General features: G+C 37.6%; 1 protein-coding gene and 1 pseudogene across 2 annotated transcripts in view; one reads left to right on the top strand and one right to left on the bottom strand.

Moving 5' to 3' along the window:
- Positions 1-211: 211 nt before the first annotated feature.
- LOC311097031 (uncharacterized protein) lies at positions 212-6,643 on the bottom strand (the record flags this gene model as incomplete). Its single annotated transcript, XM_084136496.1, has 4 exons — positions 212-289; positions 3,496-3,548; positions 3,657-3,819; positions 5,987-6,643. The coding sequence occupies 4 exons, from the start codon at positions 6,641-6,643 to the stop codon at positions 212-214; spliced, it is 951 nt and encodes a 316-aa protein (XP_083992622.1).
- A 1,718-nt stretch (positions 6,644-8,361) lies between these two features.
- LOC311097030 (putative inhibitor of apoptosis) overlaps positions 8,362-22,288 on the top strand; it is a 35,119-nt pseudogene continuing 21,192 nt past the window's right edge. Inside the window, exon 1 of the transcript in view lies at positions 8,362-8,872. The product of the transcript in view is annotated as a putative inhibitor of apoptosis (transcript). The remainder of the gene's footprint in view (positions 8,873-22,288) is intronic.

Here is a 22,288-nt window from a genome sequence, read left to right as displayed (position 1 = left end):
TAGTTACATAGTTTTTGAGTAACAGAAGCAGGATAGTTTTTCAGCATGGTACAGATAAAGAACAGGTTGAACAAAACCAGCCAGCAAAAAACAAACTGTACAAATGCTCCAAAGTGCACGAATATTCTGTTTTGTCACAATGATAAAGAGTCCTGTGATAGTATATGGGACAAATATGATGACCATATTGACAGTATTTATTAGAATGGCATTAAACGCTCTTCTCTTCATATGGTTTTCCTCCTTTCTCTCTCTCCCTCTCTCTCCTGGTCCTGACTGCTTCAGAGCTCTGAGAACAGTCACAAGACAATGCAACTGGATGGAGAATAAGAGGAGGAACTGTGTTGAGAAGAACCATGATTGTTCTACATTATTCGGCAAGAAGAACATAGAGAAAATACAGGAGCCAAGAGTGATGATCCAGACCGCAGTGCAGCAGATCACTCTATATCTGAGAGGTTTGAACTTCAGAAAGGTTACAGGATGAACCACTGCCAGGTAACGCTCAACACACATCAGACACTGAAACAGAGGACGACCGGTGGTGCCTAGTCCCATTAAAAAACATATTAATGTTGTGAGACTTTTATACCAAAATAACAGTAGACAAATCAAACTAGTCACACAGATACCAATCTCACAAACAGACAGATTGAGTTTAAATAACAATGATGCAACTCTTGATCCTGTGATGATGAGCCATATAACATAGGAGTGAGTAGGAAGACCAAACAGGAAACTAAAACTGCATGCATACATTTCAAAAATGTCCAATGGCCCAAAGGAATAGGTTGTGGATGATTCAGTGAAGTTCACTGTAGAGTTGTTCATTTCCTCCTCGAGTTTTCAAAATCTCATTCATAAAATTAATAAATGGTTGCAACAGTGATCTATTGGATAGAGAAGAGCAAATGTACTAAGAAAAAAAGCCAAAACAAATTGAATCAAGATTTAAATCTTCAATATCCAACACACTCATATTTCCTATATTAAATTACTTTCATGTCCAGGGAATTTGAAGTGAAATAATTAGTAAACCAATACATCACAAGCCATAATTCTACACAATAGTTTAAACCCTTTCAATTACCCAACATATTACTGTATGATTGTATGATTCTGTTAATAACAATTAATTCTAAAACAAATTGAGTGCATTTCTTAGCCTAAAGTTGTAAACAAAACATTTTCTATAATATTTCCAAGGTGAAACATACACTTCAGCACCATTTTACTCATTCAGCTAATTTATCTAATTCACTCGTAACATTTATACTACATCTGATAATCACACTTATGCTTTTGCATGTTATTGAAAATAAAAACAAACAAATCAATCAAAAAGGAGAGTTTGTCACCTGAAGAGTGAATGTCCAGTCTTTCTGGGTGCAAATGACACTCTGTGCTTTTTTGTCTCACTTTAGCTGTCACAAGAATATATGTGCATATGTAACATAAAATAAAACAAAACATATGCAAACATATGCAACACATGCACAAGATTCAAAATGATTGAATGTCCTTTTTTCAAATGGCTTAAAACATTTAAATAGAAGGGAGAAATTGTGTGCATTTGTTTTCTGCGGACAGTTTAATTTTAGAAATGTACACTACATACACAGCACATAACATTCAAAGACCTTCAGGTCTCTCTCGTCTCAGCTAAGGTCTGTGTTCATGACAAAGTACCAAGGCAGAAACCAGTGCTCACCACGAAAAAAAAGCTTGTTTTACATTCAGTAAGATACACTGGTGAAATGTGGCACTTCTTGGTAAACATTTTTGAGTGTTTAAGAATTGAATGTTTAGGAAAACTTCAACATAATATGAGTTAGTAGCGAGTTAGTTAACATGCAGTTGCAAAGTTACTTATAGTTAGTAGTAGCATGTCTTAAGCGGACTATCGAAATAAAAAGCAACCAAGTATTGTATTTAAAACAAACAAAAAAGCAATACTAAACCACATCTGATAATCACACACTGAAAAAATCAGTGTAGAATTTATTTTTAATTGATAATGCTAGTAAATTTCAAAAATAACATAAAATAAATGTCAAGTAGCACATTGAATTACATTAAACTTTTAATGTTCAACGGCGTTGTGTGTAATCGTCTCTGTGTAAACTACAAAATCACAAATTTTTGAAAACGGTGACGTCATGCGTATTACGCTGAGTCATTAGCCTCTTTCACACATACAGTCTTTACTGGTAAAATACCGGTAAGAGATCATGTGTGAACAGGACCTTTTCAAAAATACCAGTAAATTGGTTCCGGCAGTTTACCAGTAAGGAAATTACTGAATTACAGTAAGCTTTTTAATAGTTTTTTTATGTAAATATGCGCAAGATGATCATCTTTGACCGTTGCGCTACATCTTTTTCAACATGTCGCGCTCGAGACCCAGCCTTCTTTTCTATTCATCAGCATCCGGCTCTGCAGTTTGCTACTATTATGCACGTCTCATGTTTTTGAGAGCAAAATTGCTTTCTGTTTGATAAGGCCTTTCACTCAGACGTCACATTTTTTTGGCATGTTGTAGTGAGTTAAATCACCTATGAAACCTCTAAAAGACTGCTCATTTGTTTCTTGAAGACATTAACAGCCCATACTTTTCTCTTCCAGCCAATGAGATCTTGGGCCAGATTTATAAAACTTTTTTTAGTTCTTAACTGCCATTTTCTTATTTTCAACTTAAGAAAAAAGAGAAAGTTACTACTTAAAATCAAACAAATATAATTAAAATTCTTCAAAAGAATGTTTTTAAAAATCCACACAAAAAAACTCCAACTTGTCTTAAATTACCCAAAGGTAAGACATTTAATGAATGTATTGGGTTGTTTCAAATGTTAAGCATTACAACAAAACACATACTAAATATAACTACTACACAATATTTCATATGCACTATGGAAGGATTTCAATTAAGGGAAAATGTACATTGAGTAGGTCGCAAAAAAAAAAAAAAAAAAAAAAAAAAGCCAGACAGGGTGATCCAAGTCCAACACTCAATCTGGAAAATGGTGAAACTGGGTGATGCAGTAAGTATTTATTCAAAACAAACAAACCACAAACAAGTGTTACAACCATATCTGATTAGCACTCAAATAAAAAGCGAAATGTGTATGCAAATAACAATTTAAATCACTAGTCGGTTTGACCTCTCTGAATAAATGAGTGACCATGTTACCTGTTTTGGGATCATGAATCCTTATTTAGAGGAAAATTTCAATTTAGAAAAAAATTTAAATAAAATTAAATTAGTGACATTAGCAGGTATTATGTGGAACAGGTGATTTTTCCAGTTCGTCGCAGAAAAAGAACAGGCTGCACAAATCCATCTAGCAAATAACCAATTGAAGCAATAAACTGCAGAGCCGAAATATGCTGCTGTGTTAAAATGAATGCTGAAATTTTATATGGGACAAATATGATAACCACAGCCACAGTAGTTATTAGAATGTGATTAAATGCTCTTCTTTTCATTTGGTTTACCTTTTCTTTGTCATTCTCTCCTGGTCCTGACTGTTTCAGACCTATGAGAACAGCTACAAGGAAAAATAACTGAACAAAGGGGAAAAGTAGAAACTGCACAGTGAACAGCCGTGCATGTGGACTAGTGTTGAGCGAGATTACAATAAACATGCTAAACAAACAGGAGGCAAGAGTGATTATCCAAGCAGCAATGCAACAGAACACTCTATATCTGAGAGGTTTGTACTTCAAAAAGGTTACAGGATGAACCACTGCCAGGTAACGCTCAACACAGATCAGACACTGAAACAGAGGACGACCAGTGATGGCTAGTCCTTGCAAAGACTGTGACGAAATTTGAAAACCAAAATGACAGTATATCAATTAAACATTTCAGACAATTGCCAATCTCACAAACAGAAACATTTAGGTTGAAAAAGTCTGTTGCAATTCCAGTTTCTGTGACAATAAGCCATATAACATAAAAATGTATGGGAAGACCAACAAGGACATTGATGCTGCACACACACAGTGCCATGCTGCTCATTAGTCCAATGGAATGAGTTGTTGAGTCTGTGGTGAAGTTCAGTGTAGAGTTTATTTTCTTCTTTAATTTTATTTTTCCCCAACAGATTCCAATCTTTAGTTCTGCAGTTCTAAAATTAAAATCCACATAACCAAAGCCATCCAATATTAAATAAATTTCATGTGTAGGCATTCAGGTAACTTAATTAATCCACAACACTTAAATTACTCAGTTCTATTCCAATTTTAAATCATTTCAAAATATAGCTGCATTCATTATCATCAAACAACTTATCTTTATAATGATGATATTGATATTTTCTGCATATTATTGAATACAAAATTGAATTAAAAAAGAAGAGTTTGTCACCTGAAGACTGAATGTCCTCTGGACTATGTTTTAAAAGTCTTACTTTAAAGCTGCCACACAAATGAATGGCTGCACATAAACAATTCACTTCACATAAAATGGATATGCAAATTAATATAAGAAAGCATGAGGTTCAAATTATGCATGGTATTCTATTCAAATAGCTTAAACATTTGAATATATATAAAAAAAAACACATCTATGTGGACATTTTTCACTAGAAATTGTAAGATACTGATTGCAAAAAAAGTGAATAAGTATTCAAAAAATGAATAAATAAGATTGTGTATTTGTAGTATAAACACGAATACATCCCGAACAACAGCAGACCATGTACTTCGCTCACACATAATCAATATAACAAAACAAGGTATATAAACTTTAGGTCTGCTTTATGTATATCAATGAGAACAACAGTAGCTACATAATCATAGGAAAGTGAACAATTCAGATTTACTGAAAAGTATATTAATCTAAAGCAAATGTATTGTTTTTGAGAATCAACTACATTCAAACCATTCTGACTTACAATTAAGTCCACACTTTTATTTTAAAGGTACATTATGTAACTTTTGACCCATTAGCGGTTAAAAAACAAAACTGCAGGCATTTTGCAGAAGAACATGGTTTTGGTTGTGCTTCGGCTCTGCATTATTGTGCGGATGAATATGTTATCATACTGCTCATAAAACATTCACTACTAGGAGATATAACCTTTTTAGATGGAAATGATCTCAAGGTGACTAGCTGAAGATGTAATAGTAGCTATATCCATTAATAAACATGGTACTTCCTTAAAAATCTAGCGCTACAACAACCATGATGAAATTACCCTACAAAATAGAAATAATGCTTTACAATGAAATCTGTTAGAGAGCTACATATGGCAAAATATCTGTTCAATAAAATACCTTGCTCACCTGTTTTGTAATAAATAAAAAAACATCTCCGAGTCGCTTTTACAACATTTCAAATCCTTCAGTTCTCGCCATCTCCGAGAAGCCAAGCCAATGTTGATACTTGTTTTATTAAGATCTCTGTCGCGTTCTGTTTTTGCAAGCCAAAGCTCCTCTGTGGGTCAATCCAATAGCTGTTCTGTCTGTCACAGTATTTCAAGTCAAACTGAATCTCTATGACAAATACTTCGGCTTAATTAAGTACTTTATTCAAAAACCAAACCACATACAAATAACCATGTATAACAGCAAGAAAAGGCATACTATGCATATATGTAAAAATAAAAAAAAAATTAAAAAAAACTCAATGTTTTTATGATTTAGTCAGTCATTTCAAAGATACCAGAATAAGTAAAACAGTGAATGGCTGACTAAAATGTTCTGGAATCATAAACTGTGTCAATAAAAGTGTAAATTCAGCTGGAACAAAAACAATGATTAGTTACTTTACATTGTTCACATTGCATTGGATATCTTTAATAGGTTTCGTGGAAAACAGTGTCAGTTTTCCAACATGATTCAAAAAAAGAACCGGCTGAATAAAACCAGCCAGAACATAACACAAGACAGAAGTAGACCAAAGAGCCGGAAAATGCTGTTGTGTAAAAATTGTAGTGAATCCTGACATTATAAATGGAACATATATAATAGCCATGCTAACAGTAAATATTAGAATGAGATGAAATGCTCTTCTCTTTATGCTGTTTTTCTCCTCTTTCTCTCTCCCTCTCTCTCCTGGTCCTGACTGCTTCAGAGCTCTGAGAACAGCCACAAGACAAAACAACTGGATGAAGAAGAAGAGGAGGAACTGCAGTGAGAAGAACCATGTATAGAAGATTGTGGTAAGTGTCTTCAAAATTAACCAGCAGAATAAACATGAGCCACAAGTTATTATCCAGACAGTAGTAGAGCAGATCACTCTATATCTGAGAGGTTTGAACTTCAGAAAGGTTATAGGATGAACCACTGCCAGGTAACGCTCAACACACATCAGACACTGAAACAGAGGACGACCAGTGATGCATAGTCCTTGCAAAATTAGTGACAATGTCTTGAAACATGAAAACTGAAATGACAGCAGAATAAACAAACTTGTCAGACAAACACCAATCTCACAAACAGAGAGATTGAGGTTGAGGAACTCTGATGCAACTCCACTTGATCCTGTGATGATGAGCCATAAAACATAGGAGTGTGTAGGAAGACCAAACAGAAAACTAATGCTGGACACACATATTCTGGAGATTAATTCATAGGAATCAGTTGTGGAGTTTGTCGATGCTTCAGGTGTGGTGAAATTAAGCGTGGTGTTATTCATCTCCCCCATCTTTTCAGCTCAGAACCTCACAAAATGATTCATTAGCGTATTCTATTTGAAGAGAGAAACGTAAATGTACCAAGCAATTAAGACTTCATTAAAAACAGTCAAAACTATTACACATATATATATAAAAAAAAAATTATAATAATTATACACAGAAGACAATCACATTCCTTCATTAAATTACTTTAAAATGAGATATGATTCTATTCATCACTTTCACTCTATTTAGATTTGTTAGTCTGATGTCATATACAAAATCGCTTTCTTGTTTAAGGAAACAATTTAGGGATGCACCTCAACCTGTTTTACTCAGAAGATAATCATTTAACCCTAAAACTATGTCTGATAATCACACTGATATTTTGCATATTACTGAATGGAATAACTAAGAAATTAATCAAAAAGGAGATTTTGTCACCTGAAGAGAGAATGTCCAGTTTCTCTGGATGGAAATAATACTCTCTGCTGTTTTTGTAGTCTCACTTCAATGTTGTCATTTGCACAGCTTCATATGCAGCATTTCACATAAAATAATACATATGCAAACATTGCAGTCAAATAAAAAAACCTGAGGTTTAAAATGACATGTTGTTTTAAATAATTTGAATAGTAAGTGCAAAAAAAATCTACTTCTGTCTAGTCTTATGATATTATATACATATGTATAGTATGTACAGCTCAGGTTAATTTTATTGTCATGTCTGAAAGGATATGTTTTTAGTAATTGTAGTCTAACAAGTGGCCAACATAACATCAAGAACCTAACAATTATACAGTAAATGAATTAACATTAAGCATTATGGCACATTCACAATTTGCCAATGTACCTAGCATAATTATTACACCAAATCAAGGGTTTAAATTGGGAATGCCTACAGCAAGCTCCAGAAATTGGATCAAGCCTACAACAAATGGAAAATGGCCTAAAACTAATCATGACATATTTTCCTAAAGAAACCATCAATAGTTGTGAAGACAGTTTCACACATTTGGAAATATAATAATATTATATTATTAATAATATAATAATAATAATAATAATATTCTAAATTCGTTTTTTTTTTTTTGTCCATTTCAAATGCTTAAAACAAGACACATTTACTTGTTTTCATAGATTGTGATGTTAAGAGAATTTTGTCTTACTGACAGATATATATATATATATATATATATATATTTCCCCCCACTTGTATGTCTTGTTTAAACTTAAATCAAGTGAAAAATACGTTTATATTAAAGTTTGTCACCTGAAGAGTGAATGTCCGGTCTCTCTTGATGTAAATGTGCTGTAAATGATACTCTGTGCTGTTTTTGTGGTTTCACTTCAAAGCGTTCACCAATATGGCACAGCTTCCTATGCACCATTTCACATAAACAATATATAGGCAAATAAAGATAAAAAGAAATAAAAGTCAAAATGATCTATAGCATTTTACACCATTTGAACAGCGCACAATTGAATTTCCCATTTCTACCAGTTAATGGAATGAGGTCTCTCTCTCTCTCTCTCTCTCTCTCTCTTTAACAAGTTCCATTGTTAAAGAACTGTTAAGATTCGGTAAGATTGCGAGCCCTGTTAAAGCGGTACCTCTGGGATGTAAAGACGCCGCTTTAAAGCACGTGCTTTCCTTTAGACGTATGGTTTGTTTCTCAGCTCTCCGGAGAGGACACTGGAGGCTTCTTTCCGTGTAACTCACGGAGAGAGCTCTTTCATGGTTTATACTAGCTCGGAGAGTTTGAGATGCTTTGAGTGTGGAGACTTGGGCCATAAGCGATTTTCATGTCCGAAAAAAAACGAAGTGCGCTCTTCCACATCTCGCGCCGACGATAATAACAGCGAACACCATGTAAATATCGTAGAAACTCCGAGATATGAAGAACAAGATAATGGTGCTACAGAGGAAGTGGAGGGACAGCAAGAGGTGAGTGATTCTAATGTTAATAATGCTGGATGTGTGGAACAACCTGGAGGTAGTCATTTACCTGATAAAGATGTGAGTGCTAGTGTTGATAATAATGTGGGTGATGCTGAGGATAAAGGTATGGACAGTGATGTTGTACAGGTAGCTGGCTCTCAGGAGAAAATGGATGATGAGTTTGAGTGTTTATCACAGTGCACTGACGATGGGATGAAAGATGATGAGTGGCCTGAGATGACTAAAGAGGCTGAGAAGGATTTGTACAGTGTTGAACAAATCAATTCCTTTTTAGATCAAACAAAAGGTAAAACAGGGGTTGAGATAAGTGATTACTTCCCGGATACGGAAAAATGTATTGTTTCTGCAATGAGGGCTAGGAAGGTCAGCAGCTATGAGGAACTTACTCAGCAAAAAAGATACCGCCTTAAAAAGCATGTAACAAACCTAGGTAAAAAGCTAGGAAAAGCGAGGGGAAAAGAAAGTTATTCTTGCTAAATTAGAAAGCATAATCAAAGAAGAAAGTGATGATTTTTTGGAACTGCACTATAGATTTTGTTCTAGACAGAAATGGGGAAGAACCACACGCACAATCAGCCTCCTGTTTGGCTAGTGTTTTAAAAAAGCTCAGTCTCTCAGATGTGTGGAGAGTGAATAACCCTTCTATAAAACAATATATATGGGTGAAAGTGAATAATGAGAGGATATATGCTGCACGTTTGGACCGTTTTTATATATCTTCTAACCTAAAAAATAGAGTTGTTAACACAGAAATTATCCCCAATATTCTTTCTGATCATAAGCTTGTTACAGTTGGGTTTACCTTGTCTAAAAGTGTACATAAGAGCTATTATTGGCATCTAAATACTAAACTCTTAGAAGATAAGTCTTTTTGTGAAGATTTTGAGTGTTTTTGGGAGAAATGGCAAATAGAACAGAGTAATTTTGAAGATATTATTCCAGCCCGTTCTCATCCCAAGTCGTCATATACTGACGCTTTCAAAATTTCTTCAATATCTGACGCACAAAGCACCCTTTAGCGTCCATATGAGACGCATAACCCTACCACAGACCTAAACCTACCCATAACCGAAGCGTCTCATATGGACGCTAAAGGGTGCTTTGTGCGTCGGATATTGAAGAATGTCTGAAAGTGACGGAAAGTGACGATTTGGGGATGAGAATGCGTTGATTATTCAGTGGTGGGAGGTTGGCAAAGCCCATATAAGAGATTTCTCTCAAAAATATACTGCATACTCCTCTGTACGGTTGAAAAATACATTAAAACAGCTGGAAGCAGAAATTGCTGACATTGAAACAAATATGACTGTTAATGATGATGCTAATTTAAAAGTCTTGTGGACTGAAAAGAAAAATGTTTTAAGTTCAATACTGGATGAAAAAGTTAAAGGGGCTCTTATAAGAAGCCGCTATGTACATTTGAAGGACATGGACGCTCCCACGTCTTATTTTTTTAACCTAGAGCGTAAGGTGGGTCAGCAGAAACAAATTTTTTAACCTAGAGCGTAAGGTGGGTCAGCAGAAACAAATTTTTTAACCTAGAGCGTAAGGTGGGTCAGCAGAAACAAATGATTTTACTGAAGGACAATAACGGACATGTCACATCAGAACCACTGGAGATGCGAAGAATTGCTGTTGACTTTTATTCTAAATTGTACACTGCTGAAAGCTCAGATGAACATTCCAGGACTGAACTTTTAAGAGATTTACCTGTTTTATCTGAAGAAAAAAAGCTGTCATTAGAGAATGATATTGCTTTTGAGGAAGTCTCTCGAGCTGTGATGGGTCTATCTTCAGGCCGTTGTCCGGGAATGGATGGACTACCAGCTGAGTTTTACAAGACTTTTTGGCCAATTGTAGGTCAGGACTTTTTTAAAGTGTTTCAGAAATGTTGTCATGAAGGAATTCTTCCAACCAGCTGTCAAAGAGCGGTTTTGTCTTTGCTCCCGAAAAAGGGTGATTTAACACTCCTAAAGAATTGGAGACCTGTTGCAATCTTGTGTACAGATTATAAAATATTTTCGAAGGTTTTAGCAAATAGGTTAAACAAAGTTTTGCATGAAATTGTACATAAAGATCAGTCATATTGTGTTAAAAATCAGTTAATTACAGATAATCTCATTTAATTAGGGATGTTTTTGATTATGCCAATTGGAATGATCTTAATCTGGGTCTTTTGTCCTTAGATCAAGAAAAGGCTTTTGATAGGGTTGATCATGTTTTTTTGTTTGATACCCTTAATGCTTTTGGTTTTGGGAAAAGTTTTATTTCAATGATCAAGCTTCTTTATACCAAAGCAACATGTATGATTAAAATGGGTGGTGGGTTAAGTATCCACATAAATGTAGGAAGAGGAATCAGACAGGGTTGCCCTATTTCAGGGCAATTGTATAGTATCGTAATTGAACCATATGTAAACTGAGAAGGGAACTAATGGGTTTACAGGTTAATACCATGAATTACTCTATTAAATTATCTGCATATGCTGATGATCTCACAATTATAATCAGAGAGGAAAGTGATATTCAGGCACTTAAAGAGTCTTTAGAGTGTTATGGTAAAGCCTCATCCGCTGTGGTCAACTGGAGGAAAAGTGATGCTTTGTGGTGTGGAAGGGTTTCTAAAGGTCCAATACTTCGTGGGTTACAGTGGGGGAGAACTGTACAGGTTTTAAATATTTAGGGTTTTTTATAGGAATAGAGGAGTATAGGGATAAAAATTGGGAGGGCCTTGTGGAGAAAGTGTGTGCTCGGTTGTCTCGCTGGAACTGGTTGCTACCCAAGCTGTCCTATAGGGGGACGGTTCTGGTATGTAACAACCTGGTTGCTTCTTCATTATGGCACAAAATGATGATACCAGAACCTCCTGAAAAGCTGGTGAAAGAAATACAGCAGCGGATAGTAGACTTCTTCTGGTCGGGACAGCATTGGCTGAAGGCTGCTGTGCTATACTTACCAAGGCAAGAAGGAGGCCAGGGGCTGATTGACATCAAATCGAGACTAAAGGCTTTTCGAATCCAGACAGCAAGGAGATTAATCTATGGTGTGGATGTGAGCTGGGCTGAGATCGCATGTGCTCTCCTGAGAAGAGTAGGAGACATGGGACTACACCGTCACCTGTTTCTGATGGATCTTAACAAACTGGATTTGACTGGACTGAGTCTCTTTTACAGATCACTCTTTAAATCATGGGCACTTTTTAAGTTCTCACGGGATGGAAGTGACATTCAGACACTCTTAGAAAAGCCATGTGGGCAGCAAACATCTTAAAGATTGGACATTTACGAGTCAAAGAATGGATTAACCCTGAGAATTTAGCTGAAAAATTGAGAATTAAATCTATCAGATTGATAAAAAATGTGCTGACTCAGATAATTGAGACCCTGCCTCAGGATTACAAACTGGCAATGGAAAGTTTTGAAAAAGAGACTGATCACTGTAGCTTTCCTCAGTTGCTTTTTTCACCAGAGAATGGTACATGGCAAGAGAAAGAAGGTTGCTTGCTGTCTTTTAAGACTCATCAGCCGAAGTACTTTTGCAATGCTGATAAGACGAACATATATACTATGTGTGTGAAATCATGGCATCTTAAAGCACTAGAGACTGTTAGCGAGTCCAAATGGCAAGAGTTTTTTGGGCCAGGCGCCTCCCCCAAAGGCAGCTGTAGGTCCCTGTACAAACCTCCCATTGAGAAGAGGTCTGGAGACCTGCAGTGGAGAATAGTACACGGGATTATAGCTACAAACAGACACATAGCACACCTTGATCCACAGGTAGGGAAGGGTTGTCCTTTCTGTGGGGAACAGGAGACAGTTTTTCATTTGTTTTTAAAGTGCAAAAGACTTCAACCAGTTTTTTGTATTTTAGAAGAGTGGTCTCATAAATTAGGAGAAATCTTTACACCAGTTTTTTTTTAATTTATGGTCCAAAATACAGTAGAAGGAAGGAGGAAGTGCATGTGTTAATTAATTTTATTTTTGGAAAAGCTAAACTGGCAATTTGGCTATCAAGAAAATATCATTTGAACGGGGCTGGGTCAGATGATATTGTGTCCATTTTAAAAGGACTAGTAAAATCTTGCGTTAAAATTGAGTTCACATATCATAAACTGGTAAATAACATGGAGAAGTTTAAACACCGATGGGCTGTGAATCAGTGTATTTGTGATATTGATAGTGATGATTGTTTGGACTTGTACATTTAATTTTATTTATTTCTCTTTATTCATTTACTTATTTATTTATTTTAGTCCTTTATTTTTGTCCTGGAAAAATAATGTAAAATTGCATTTTTAAAAATGTTGGTAAATAAATGTTTTTTGAGCCTCTCTCTCTCTCTCTCTCAAATCATACAGAATGGTTTTTTGTTTTTTTTGAAAATGTAAACATGCATAAAGTTTTCTGTGATGGGTAGTTTTAGGGTTAGTGGATATAATGTATAGTTTGTACAGTATAAAAATAATTATGTCTATGGAAAGACCCCATATTGCCACTTGCAAGGTCCAAAAATATCCTCACTACTAAAGTGAAAGTAGAACAGCCAAGCCTCACTAGTTTAAAAGGCTTATAAATCGTTTTAAACTACATTTAAATCTAGTGTTTTAAAAAGGTGTTCTGTGAGGGTTATGTTATTATACAAAAAAGCAAGTTGATCTCAGAACACCACTTCTCCTTGGACTAAAATGGGAATCCTAAAAAAAAAATTTAAGGCAACAAAAAAAAGGAGGTGGACAAGTTTACAGTTTATGTTAAGTTTAGGCTTACAACCAGGGTTAAGTGCTTCTACATCAGTGTTATTCCCCTATCATTTCCCTCTGATTTTACGGATAAGTTATAGGGTTAGGAATATGGTTAGGATTACATTTTCGGACAGGAATGTTGTTCCAGAATGTTGCTTCGAACAAATCCCAGTATGCCTCTGGTAGAATTGCTTGACATCTACTTGAATTCAGATAGAATACAGGCACTGGAATAGAATCTCTATTGTCTCAAATGTAAAATTGTGAGCATTTAATACATCAGACGTAGATGTAGAGAAGCATACGTTTTATGTCTTTCTACTTTGTTTTTAAACTGAACTACACAGTATTCATTGGTAGCGGTAATAGCTCAATGGTCTTGGAAACGTTCCAACCTGAGTTCTAAGTCATTTGCAAGCTGTTTCCCAAGTGTTAAGCTCAAGTTCATATTCCTTCACACATAGAAATGTCACAGTAGCTAGTATCCTGGGAAAATCAAGCTTAACAGTAGAGCTAAACGACTAATCGTTAAAAGATCGCTATCTTGATACAACAACCCACAGAATCTTAATCCTGCATTTCAGCGATTAAGACAATTATATTTTAAACATGAGGAGAGAAGCATAACTCTCGTCTGCTCTTGAGATAACACGCTATCACTCACAGCGAAACCAAGATGTGCTTGTGCTAGTTGCATCACAAGAACAGCGCATGCGACAGTCGAGAAACTTTTGAGCAGAAACTAAGCAATGCAGAAGAATGACTGAGGCCGAGCAAAGCACAAGTAAGAACCCTGAAAAGGATTTTCTTGATGATAAGAACCCTTAAAAGGATTTTTTTTCTGAAGTGTGGACTTTTTTCATTTTCAACCCAGATGATGCTGTTCAGAAAACCATACTGTACATTGCAAGCAATGTTTAGCCATTCTTTCTGCACCAAAAGGAAACACCACAAATCTGTTAAATCATCTGAAACGTCATCACATAGGCTACAACAGTATGAGATGGTTAAAAACAAAACTGCTCAGACGAAACAAACGTCAATAAAAGCAATGTTCTTTAGAGCAACACCATACCCATCCAACTCCCTCAGGCACAAAGAAATAACAGACACAATTGCATTTCACCTGGCAAAAGATATAGTTCCTGTGGCCACCGTTAAAAAAAGACAAATTTTGAGTTGAAAAGTCTGTGCCTACAGACTGGGTTTTTTTTCCTGAGGACCACACTGGTGTCAGGGTTATGTTTGTTTCTAATATGTTTCTCTGTTTATGTTTGTTAAACTTATGTTTGCTAAACTAGTCTGTTTAGCAGTTCTCCTCTGTTCCCTACCTTCTTCTTCTTTCAATTGTATGGCGGTTGGCAACTAACTTTAATGGTGCATTACCACCACCTGCTGGACTGGGGTGTGGTACTGGAGCTGTTCCCTACCTTCTTCTAATGGAGTTTTATGGTGGTTGGCAAACCAACTTTCGGTGCATTACCGCCATTGTTCCCTACCTGATTGTCTCCTTGGTTACTAATCAATTAGGTTCCTCATTTCAGGTGTGTTGTGTTAATTAATCTTGTTAGTTCCTCTTGGTTGCTATGTATTTAAACCCTATGTTTCTGTCTGTTCCTTGTCTTGTAATATTTTGAGCTCTATGTGATATGTGGTTGTACGTTTTCATGAGAATCCTTAAGTCTTCTTTATCGTCTCTGTCGTCTGGCACTTGATTAACTGGTGAATCATAAGCACATCCATAAATGACTGGACACGACTGCAGTGTATTGCAATACTGTGAGTTTAACAAACAAAATCAAAACGGTCTTTTGTGTGCTTAAAGAAAAAAAATCAATTTCATGCTTAACTATTGAAATGCTGTAGTAAGATAGGTCCATCTGCTAGTTCTTACAATGCTTAAACATTCTACTTTTTACATTTTAATAAAAACTTATTGAAACTCAAAATCAGTATTGCACAATTAATCTTGTGTTTTTAATCAAAATCTTATTAAGAGTTAGCAATAATGAAACAATGTAAAACTGCTGGTCTGCTTTGTTTTTAATCTTTAACAATAGTCTCTGAACTGCTCATTAAAACTGGGGGAAATTTGCTGAGTGGATTCAATAGAACTGAATGTGTGAAACTAACAGAAGCAAGCTCCATCCATCCATCCCTCCATCCATCCCAACATTAAGATATAGCCCAATACCAATATTAATTACTACTAATTACATTTGTATTAATTATAAACATTGTTTTGGCAAATACTTTTACCATTTACTGTACTTTATTATTTTCCGTTTTTCTTTATAGTGGCTAATGGATCAGAAGTCTCACACATTCACAAAAAATAGCTGACCTACTTCCACTTTTAAAAATAAGGTGCATAATTCTGTAAAAATGTCACCACATTCACAGTTTATAATGCCTACAACACTTTATTTACATGAATGCAAAACAAATTAAAGCAGGGAATATAGGAATATTTGTGATTTGATTATGTAATGAATAGTATACTATGTGGAGTAGAATCATTAAATTGTGCTATTTATCCACATTTTGATATTTTTTAATTCCATCAGAGATTATGATACTTATTTTGAATTGAGATTGAAATTGTTAACCAAGTAGCATTTGAACAAAATGTATCAACTGATCATTAACTTCCAAATTAAGGCTGAAAGAATTATGTAATACTTTAATGACATAAAAACATAGTCTCTCATAATCTGTCCTGCACAGGTGCAACACATTTAACACGTGTTACACACACACACAAAAAGAAATTGAGTGTCAAATGTAAGGTATAGTGTATGTGAGTGATTGGATTTTAAGCCCAATAAAATAAACACACATAATAGAGTTAATCTGAAAGTAGCATAAAACAGTCAAGGATTCAATGATGGGTTCGGTGGTGGATACTATTAGTAATTTAATTAGTAATTTAATATTTTCAGCTCATCTGTACTTCTTTAACTTTAGATATATATGACATAGACGAAACACACAACAGAGCTTCATCATGGACGCCCTCAGCATACAGCTGGTGAGTCCCATGAATCTATTGCTCCTCGACAGGCCATACTGAGTGTAGAGAAACAAGCTGTAACTGATCGACATACAAATCGATGGCACAAACAGGGAGTGAGACCCAAAGGCACTCGAGACATCAGATTGTTACGAGCATCACATATTGCCGCAGTAGCATCCTCTACCCCAGATACGGCTCTGACAAGGATTGCAAACACTGGTTTCCTACCACTGCCTATACACATTGAGAACAGATTTGAAGTATTAATGAATGTAGATCTGGAATCCCCGATGAATGTGATCAAACAAAGATCGACTCAGCCAGAAGCTAACTCTGATGCTAACTGGCGCTCGAGGTCGAGCAGACAGCAGCACTCAGTTCAGAGTGCAGCAGAGCACAGGACTCTGATAGTGGGGGACTCCATAATCAGAAACATTAGCAATAGGGATTAGAGCCCGACCGATATATCGGCGGGCCGATATTAGGCATTTTCCTAACTATCGGTATCGGCATTTATAATGGCCGATAAATTAATATTTAAAAAAATGCAGCGTGCAGTGATTTATGTAAGGATGGCGCTGCCAATAAAGCACCTAAAAGCTGTCACAAAGAACGGCAAAAGTGGCAAAAAAATAATGGCCGTGTCCGGTGTAGACACAGTGTTAAAGCTCATTCTGCTATGTTACAACATCAAGCAATATTCCAATAATTTATGTAATTATAACACTTTATATAGGGCCATTTTGCATTAAGAGTAGCCAGATGGACACGCGAGATGCAACACGTTCAGAATTAATACACTTTTAGTAAACTACAGAACAGCGCGAGCGGGAAGCGGCGCACCTCACAGGCAGAGAACGCATCCGAGAATGGACACTGATATAAAACGCACACACACAGGTCTGTTAAATTAAGCAATACTTTTAAGGTAGTCTAATATTTTTCTGACTAAAAAAATTACTGACACAGTAAAGGGTAGATTTAAATAAAGAAAAACGAAATTTAAATAAAGAAAACGAAATTTAAATAAAGAAAAACGAAATTTAAATAAAGAAAAACGAAATTTAAATAAAGAAAAACGAAATTAAGTTAAATTAAAAAACGAGATTAATTTAGATTCATAATAACGGGTAAAAAGGCTAATACATTTTGTTTCTATTATTCTATTTTCCACAATGTCAAAGCAACACAGCTTAACCCAAAACACAAGCTCAGACATTGCACTTCGTCCATACAAACTCCGCTGTTCTGCGCTCTAGCCAGAGAACACTCCCGTTGCTGGAACACTTGGCGTCAGTTCTATTTCTAGCATGCATGCGTTTTCCGCGTGGCTTGAGCCGCGCCTGAGAGATGCGTCTCACGCAGGCAGTGTGCAAACTCCAACCTGTTAACATGGGAGCCGAAATAAAAACGGCCATGCCACGCAGTCAGTGTGTCGCCGGCCTTATTCAAGCGCGAATGAGAACGTTTCGGGGGATCCCAGATGTGAAAAAAAAAGGAATGTCAAATTTTCAAATCGAATACCAACCCACCGAACGAATATTCGGGTTACTTAGTTTCACATTTAGTACATTTTGCTTACTACTTATTTAAAATAGTATAAAACTACTGTACATATGTAATTATAAACGTTTTCATTATGATATTATTAATTTTACTTTACTAAAAAGATCTGAGTTCTTCCTCCACTGGTAGATATTAGAGAAATTAAGATTAAAAATAGAAGATAAGGTTTTGTCAGTGACACTTTTGATATATTTATTGATACAAGTTATGTTTTAAATAACGTGACTAAATTAAAAGACAAAGTCGTTAATGAAGATTATGCAACAGTATTTAGAATATAATATAATATAAAATGCAATGTAAACTAGTTTGGTTACAGCTCAAATTCTCATTCTATCATTCACCCTGCCTCCATTACATATCTTTGTCACACAAGTGTTTGATCACCACATTTGAGTGATCATTGCAAAACGTTTATATATTTATTCTGTTTATACTGTGTATTCTATATACAGTACCCATCAAAAGTTTGTACACACCAATTGGAAAGTGTGTCCAAACTTACTGTACTATAATACACATAAATAATATTGCTACTGTATTATAATATACACATAAATAATATCGGCCGATATATCGGTATCTGGCTTTTTTTTATCGGCATCGGCGCCCAAAAATCCATATTGGTCGGGCTCTATTAGGGATACAACTATGTGCTGCCTTCCACAAGCAACAACTTCTGATGTAAACAGGGAACTTCAGAACATTCTGATGAAACATAAGACTGCAAATCGACTTATCATTCTTATGGGGAAGAATGATATTCATAAAGAGCAGTCAGAACTCCTTAAGAAGGATTTCAATTAACTTTTTGAAACAATAAAAAAAAAAAAAACAGGTTTCCAACCGCATCACAGCACAGAGACCGCGCTCATAAAGATAATAAACAATATTCGCTTAAATACTGATTCAGGCAAATTATCATTGCAGGTACTACTCGACCTCAGTGCTGCATTTGACACTGTCGATCACAACATACTTCTTGACAGGCTGGAAAATTTAGTTGGGCTTTCTGGGATAGTCCTAAAATGGTTCAGGTCATACTTAGAAGGGAGAGGTTATTATGTGAGTAGTCTGAGTGGACATCCATGACATGCGGAGTCCATCAAGGCTCAATTCTTGCGCCACTCCTGTTCAACCTGTATATGCTCCCATGAGCCAAATACTGAGAAAGAACCAAATTGCTTACCATGCAGACGACAAACTATGCAGATGACACACAGATCTACTTAGCCCTATCGCCTAACGATTACAGCCCCATTAACTCCCTGTGCCAATGCATTGATGAAGTCAACAGTTGGATATGCCAAAACTTTCTTCAGCTAAACAAAGACAATACTAAAGTCATTGCGTTTGGAAACAAAGATGAAGTTCTCAAGGTGAACGCATACCTTGACGCTAGGGGTCTAACAACTAAAAATCAAGTCAGGAATCTCGGTGTGATTCTGGAGTCAGACCTTAGCTTCAGTAGTCATGTCAAAACAATAACTAAATCAGCATACTATCATCTCAAAAATATTGCAAGAATTGGATGCTTTGTTTCCAGACAAGAATTAAGGTGCTTCTCATTTCTTATTTGTGCATCCTCGCTTCCTTTCCTTGCGTCTCAGCTCCACCCCCCTGTAGGATGCGAGGGAAGGCTGCAAGGAAAGAAGATGAGGACGGAGGAATCGAATGAAAGCGGTTTTTTTTACATTGGAATACTTGATCACTCGAGCGTCACTTCACTGCATCATCAGCAGCGCTCAAGGGATCTGCCCTTATGTTGTTGAAGTTTGTTTATTTAAGAAATTCATAATAAATAATAATAAAGCAAGATATCCTGTTGAAATATGTGAGATGTGTGGTTTATATAAACTGCAAAGGTAAAGTATAAATTAAAATTGTGACTGATGTGAAGGGGGAGGAGAATTTATACGTGCGTCACGTTTTAGTCAATAAAACAAAAATTACTTCCTGTGTATCCTCGCTCATGACTCCTCAGGAAGCCTCCTCACTCCTCCATCCTCACGGTGCAATTAGAGAATTGAGATGTCCTTCAAGATGGCTGAGCTCGATCGGTTTCCGGGTCAGAGGATGGAGGTCGGAGGAGCGAGGAGGGATATTGAGAAGCACCCTTAGAGAAACTTGTTCATGCTTTCATCACCAGCAGGGTGGATTATTGTAATGAACTCCTCACTGGCCTTCCCAAAAAGACCATAAGACAGTTGTAGCTCATACAGAACGCTGCTGCCAGGATTATTTGAAAATATGAACAAATCACACCAGTCCTCAGGTCTTTACACTGGCTCCCAGTTACATTTAGGATTGATTTTAAAGTATTACTGGTATATAAATCATTCAATGGCCTAGGACCTCAATACATTGCAGATATGCTCACTGAATATAAACCCAACAGATCACTCAGATCATTAGGACTACATCAGATAGAAATACCAAGGGTTCCCTTTCAAGGGAACTCGCGTTGCGTCGAGTTTGACGCTATGGGAACGCTTTGCGTGATGACGTCTTGAAGCACATGTAAAATCAGTCCAATGGTGTGGCGGAACGTCAGAGGCGGGTGACGTCACGTACCAGGAAGCTATAAAAGCCGGCCCGAAACAGAAAACGAAAGCTTTCTGAGTCTTCAGTTGCGCTCTGTGTGAAATCTGTCTGTATATTTGGTGTTGTCTGTCTATATCATATATATATATATTCAGTATGGCGAGCGAGCAGCAGTTTAGAGTGTGTGTCCATCCCTGCCCGCGTTATTTAACGGGAGGTGACACACACACTCTTTGTGTTGTTTGTTTGGGAGAGGAGCATGCCCAGTCAGCACTCGAGGGTGGTGACTGTGTGCATTGCTGTGCGCTTCCATTGCGGACGCTCCGATCCCGCTTGGCTCGGTTCAATCCCGACCACGTTCCCCAGGGCTCGGGTCCCGCCGCGGCTGAGGCTCGGCGGCGATCTCAGACCTGGGGTTCGCAAATGGATCTGTCAGTGGATGTTGAGACGGGCTCTGCCTTATCTCAGCCTCTTACTGACAGATCCAGTGCCTCTCATCAGGGTGTGGAAGCACGCGCGGCGGTTTCTTCCCCCCCGATAGAGGCACCAGTACTGCAACTATCCAGCTCTGAGGAGTTGGATGTTGTGAGTATTGAAGCTGAGTCTGAGGATTCGCCACCTCAGTCTCATGCGTTTGAGGAACTGCTCGATGTCATTACTAGAGCTGTTGACAGACTGTCTATTGAGTGGCCAGAAGATAGGCAGGACGTTCGTTCGAAAAGTAAGCTCGACGAACGCTTCCTGCCATCTCGTGCGCAGCCCCAGCGCAGGAGCCTGCCGTTTTTCCCCGATCTCCACACCGAGGTGTCGAGATCGTGGGCGAAACCAGTGTCTCACAGAGTTTATACACCACAAACATCTCACTACTCCTCAATATCTAAATATAAAGAGTATGGTTATGGGGAGATGCCGAAGGTGGAAGAGACGCTTGCGGGCTATCTCTCTCCAGCAACGGCATCTTCTCTGAAAGCTCCTACACTTCCCTCTAAGCCAGTTAAAGTAACATCTTCCCTGGTTCATAAATCGTATGCAGCCGCTGGTCAAGCTGCAGCGTGTCTGCATACGATGTCCATTTTACAAGCCTATCAGGCTGAATTATTGGGGGATTTGGAGGAGGGCGGGGGAATTGGACCTGACACTGTGGCCGAACTTCGCAGAGCCACAGATTTGTCTCTCAGGGCCACCAAGGAGACCGCTAAATCTATCGGGCGGTCTATGGCAGCCCTGGTGGCCACTGAGAGGCATCTGTGGCTCAATCTAAGTGATATCAAGGATAAAGAAAAGCATGTTCTCTTAGATGCTCCGGTCTCCACTGTTGGTCTGTTTGGTGATGCAGTTAGTGTTGCGGTAGCAAAATCACAAGAAGCCGCTAAGCAAGCTGCTGCTCTCCAGAAACTTCTCCCCCGCCGTTCTTTCTATGAGGCTGCTGAGCGGGAGCAGCCTCACTCCTCTAGAAAGAGCGCTGAGCACCGCGCCACTCAGAAACAGAGCGTTTCCTCCCGTGCTCCCCCACAAAAATCTCGGGGACACGGAGGGCGCTCTCAAACCCAGCAGTCTTCGAGGGGTAAAACGGATCTGCGGACCGTTATTACCGCCAAGAAGGCTGCTGGGAAAAAGTCCTGATGTCTGAGGGCTCAGGACAAATGAGGGTAGTCCCCCCGAAGCAGAGCGGTTAACACCTCTTTTCACGGTGCCCGTCTCTCTTCGGTGCCCTCAGGGGACCGTTCTGCCAACCCTGCCGCCTCCGGCGTTACAGGGCGCAGCGGTCTCCGGCGAGCACATATCTCAAGGTCCACCCGGAAACGTAGTGGCCTCGGGATGCCCGCCCCCTCTGAGGAG

The sequence above is a fragment of the Abramis brama genome (assembly GCF_963993115.1).
Source record: "Abramis brama genome assembly, chromosome: 15".
NCBI lineage: Eukaryota > Metazoa > Chordata > Actinopteri > Cypriniformes > Leuciscidae > Abramis > Abramis brama.
The sequence above is the reverse complement of the archived record's forward strand: the minus strand, read 5'-3'. Positions and strand labels throughout refer to the sequence as shown.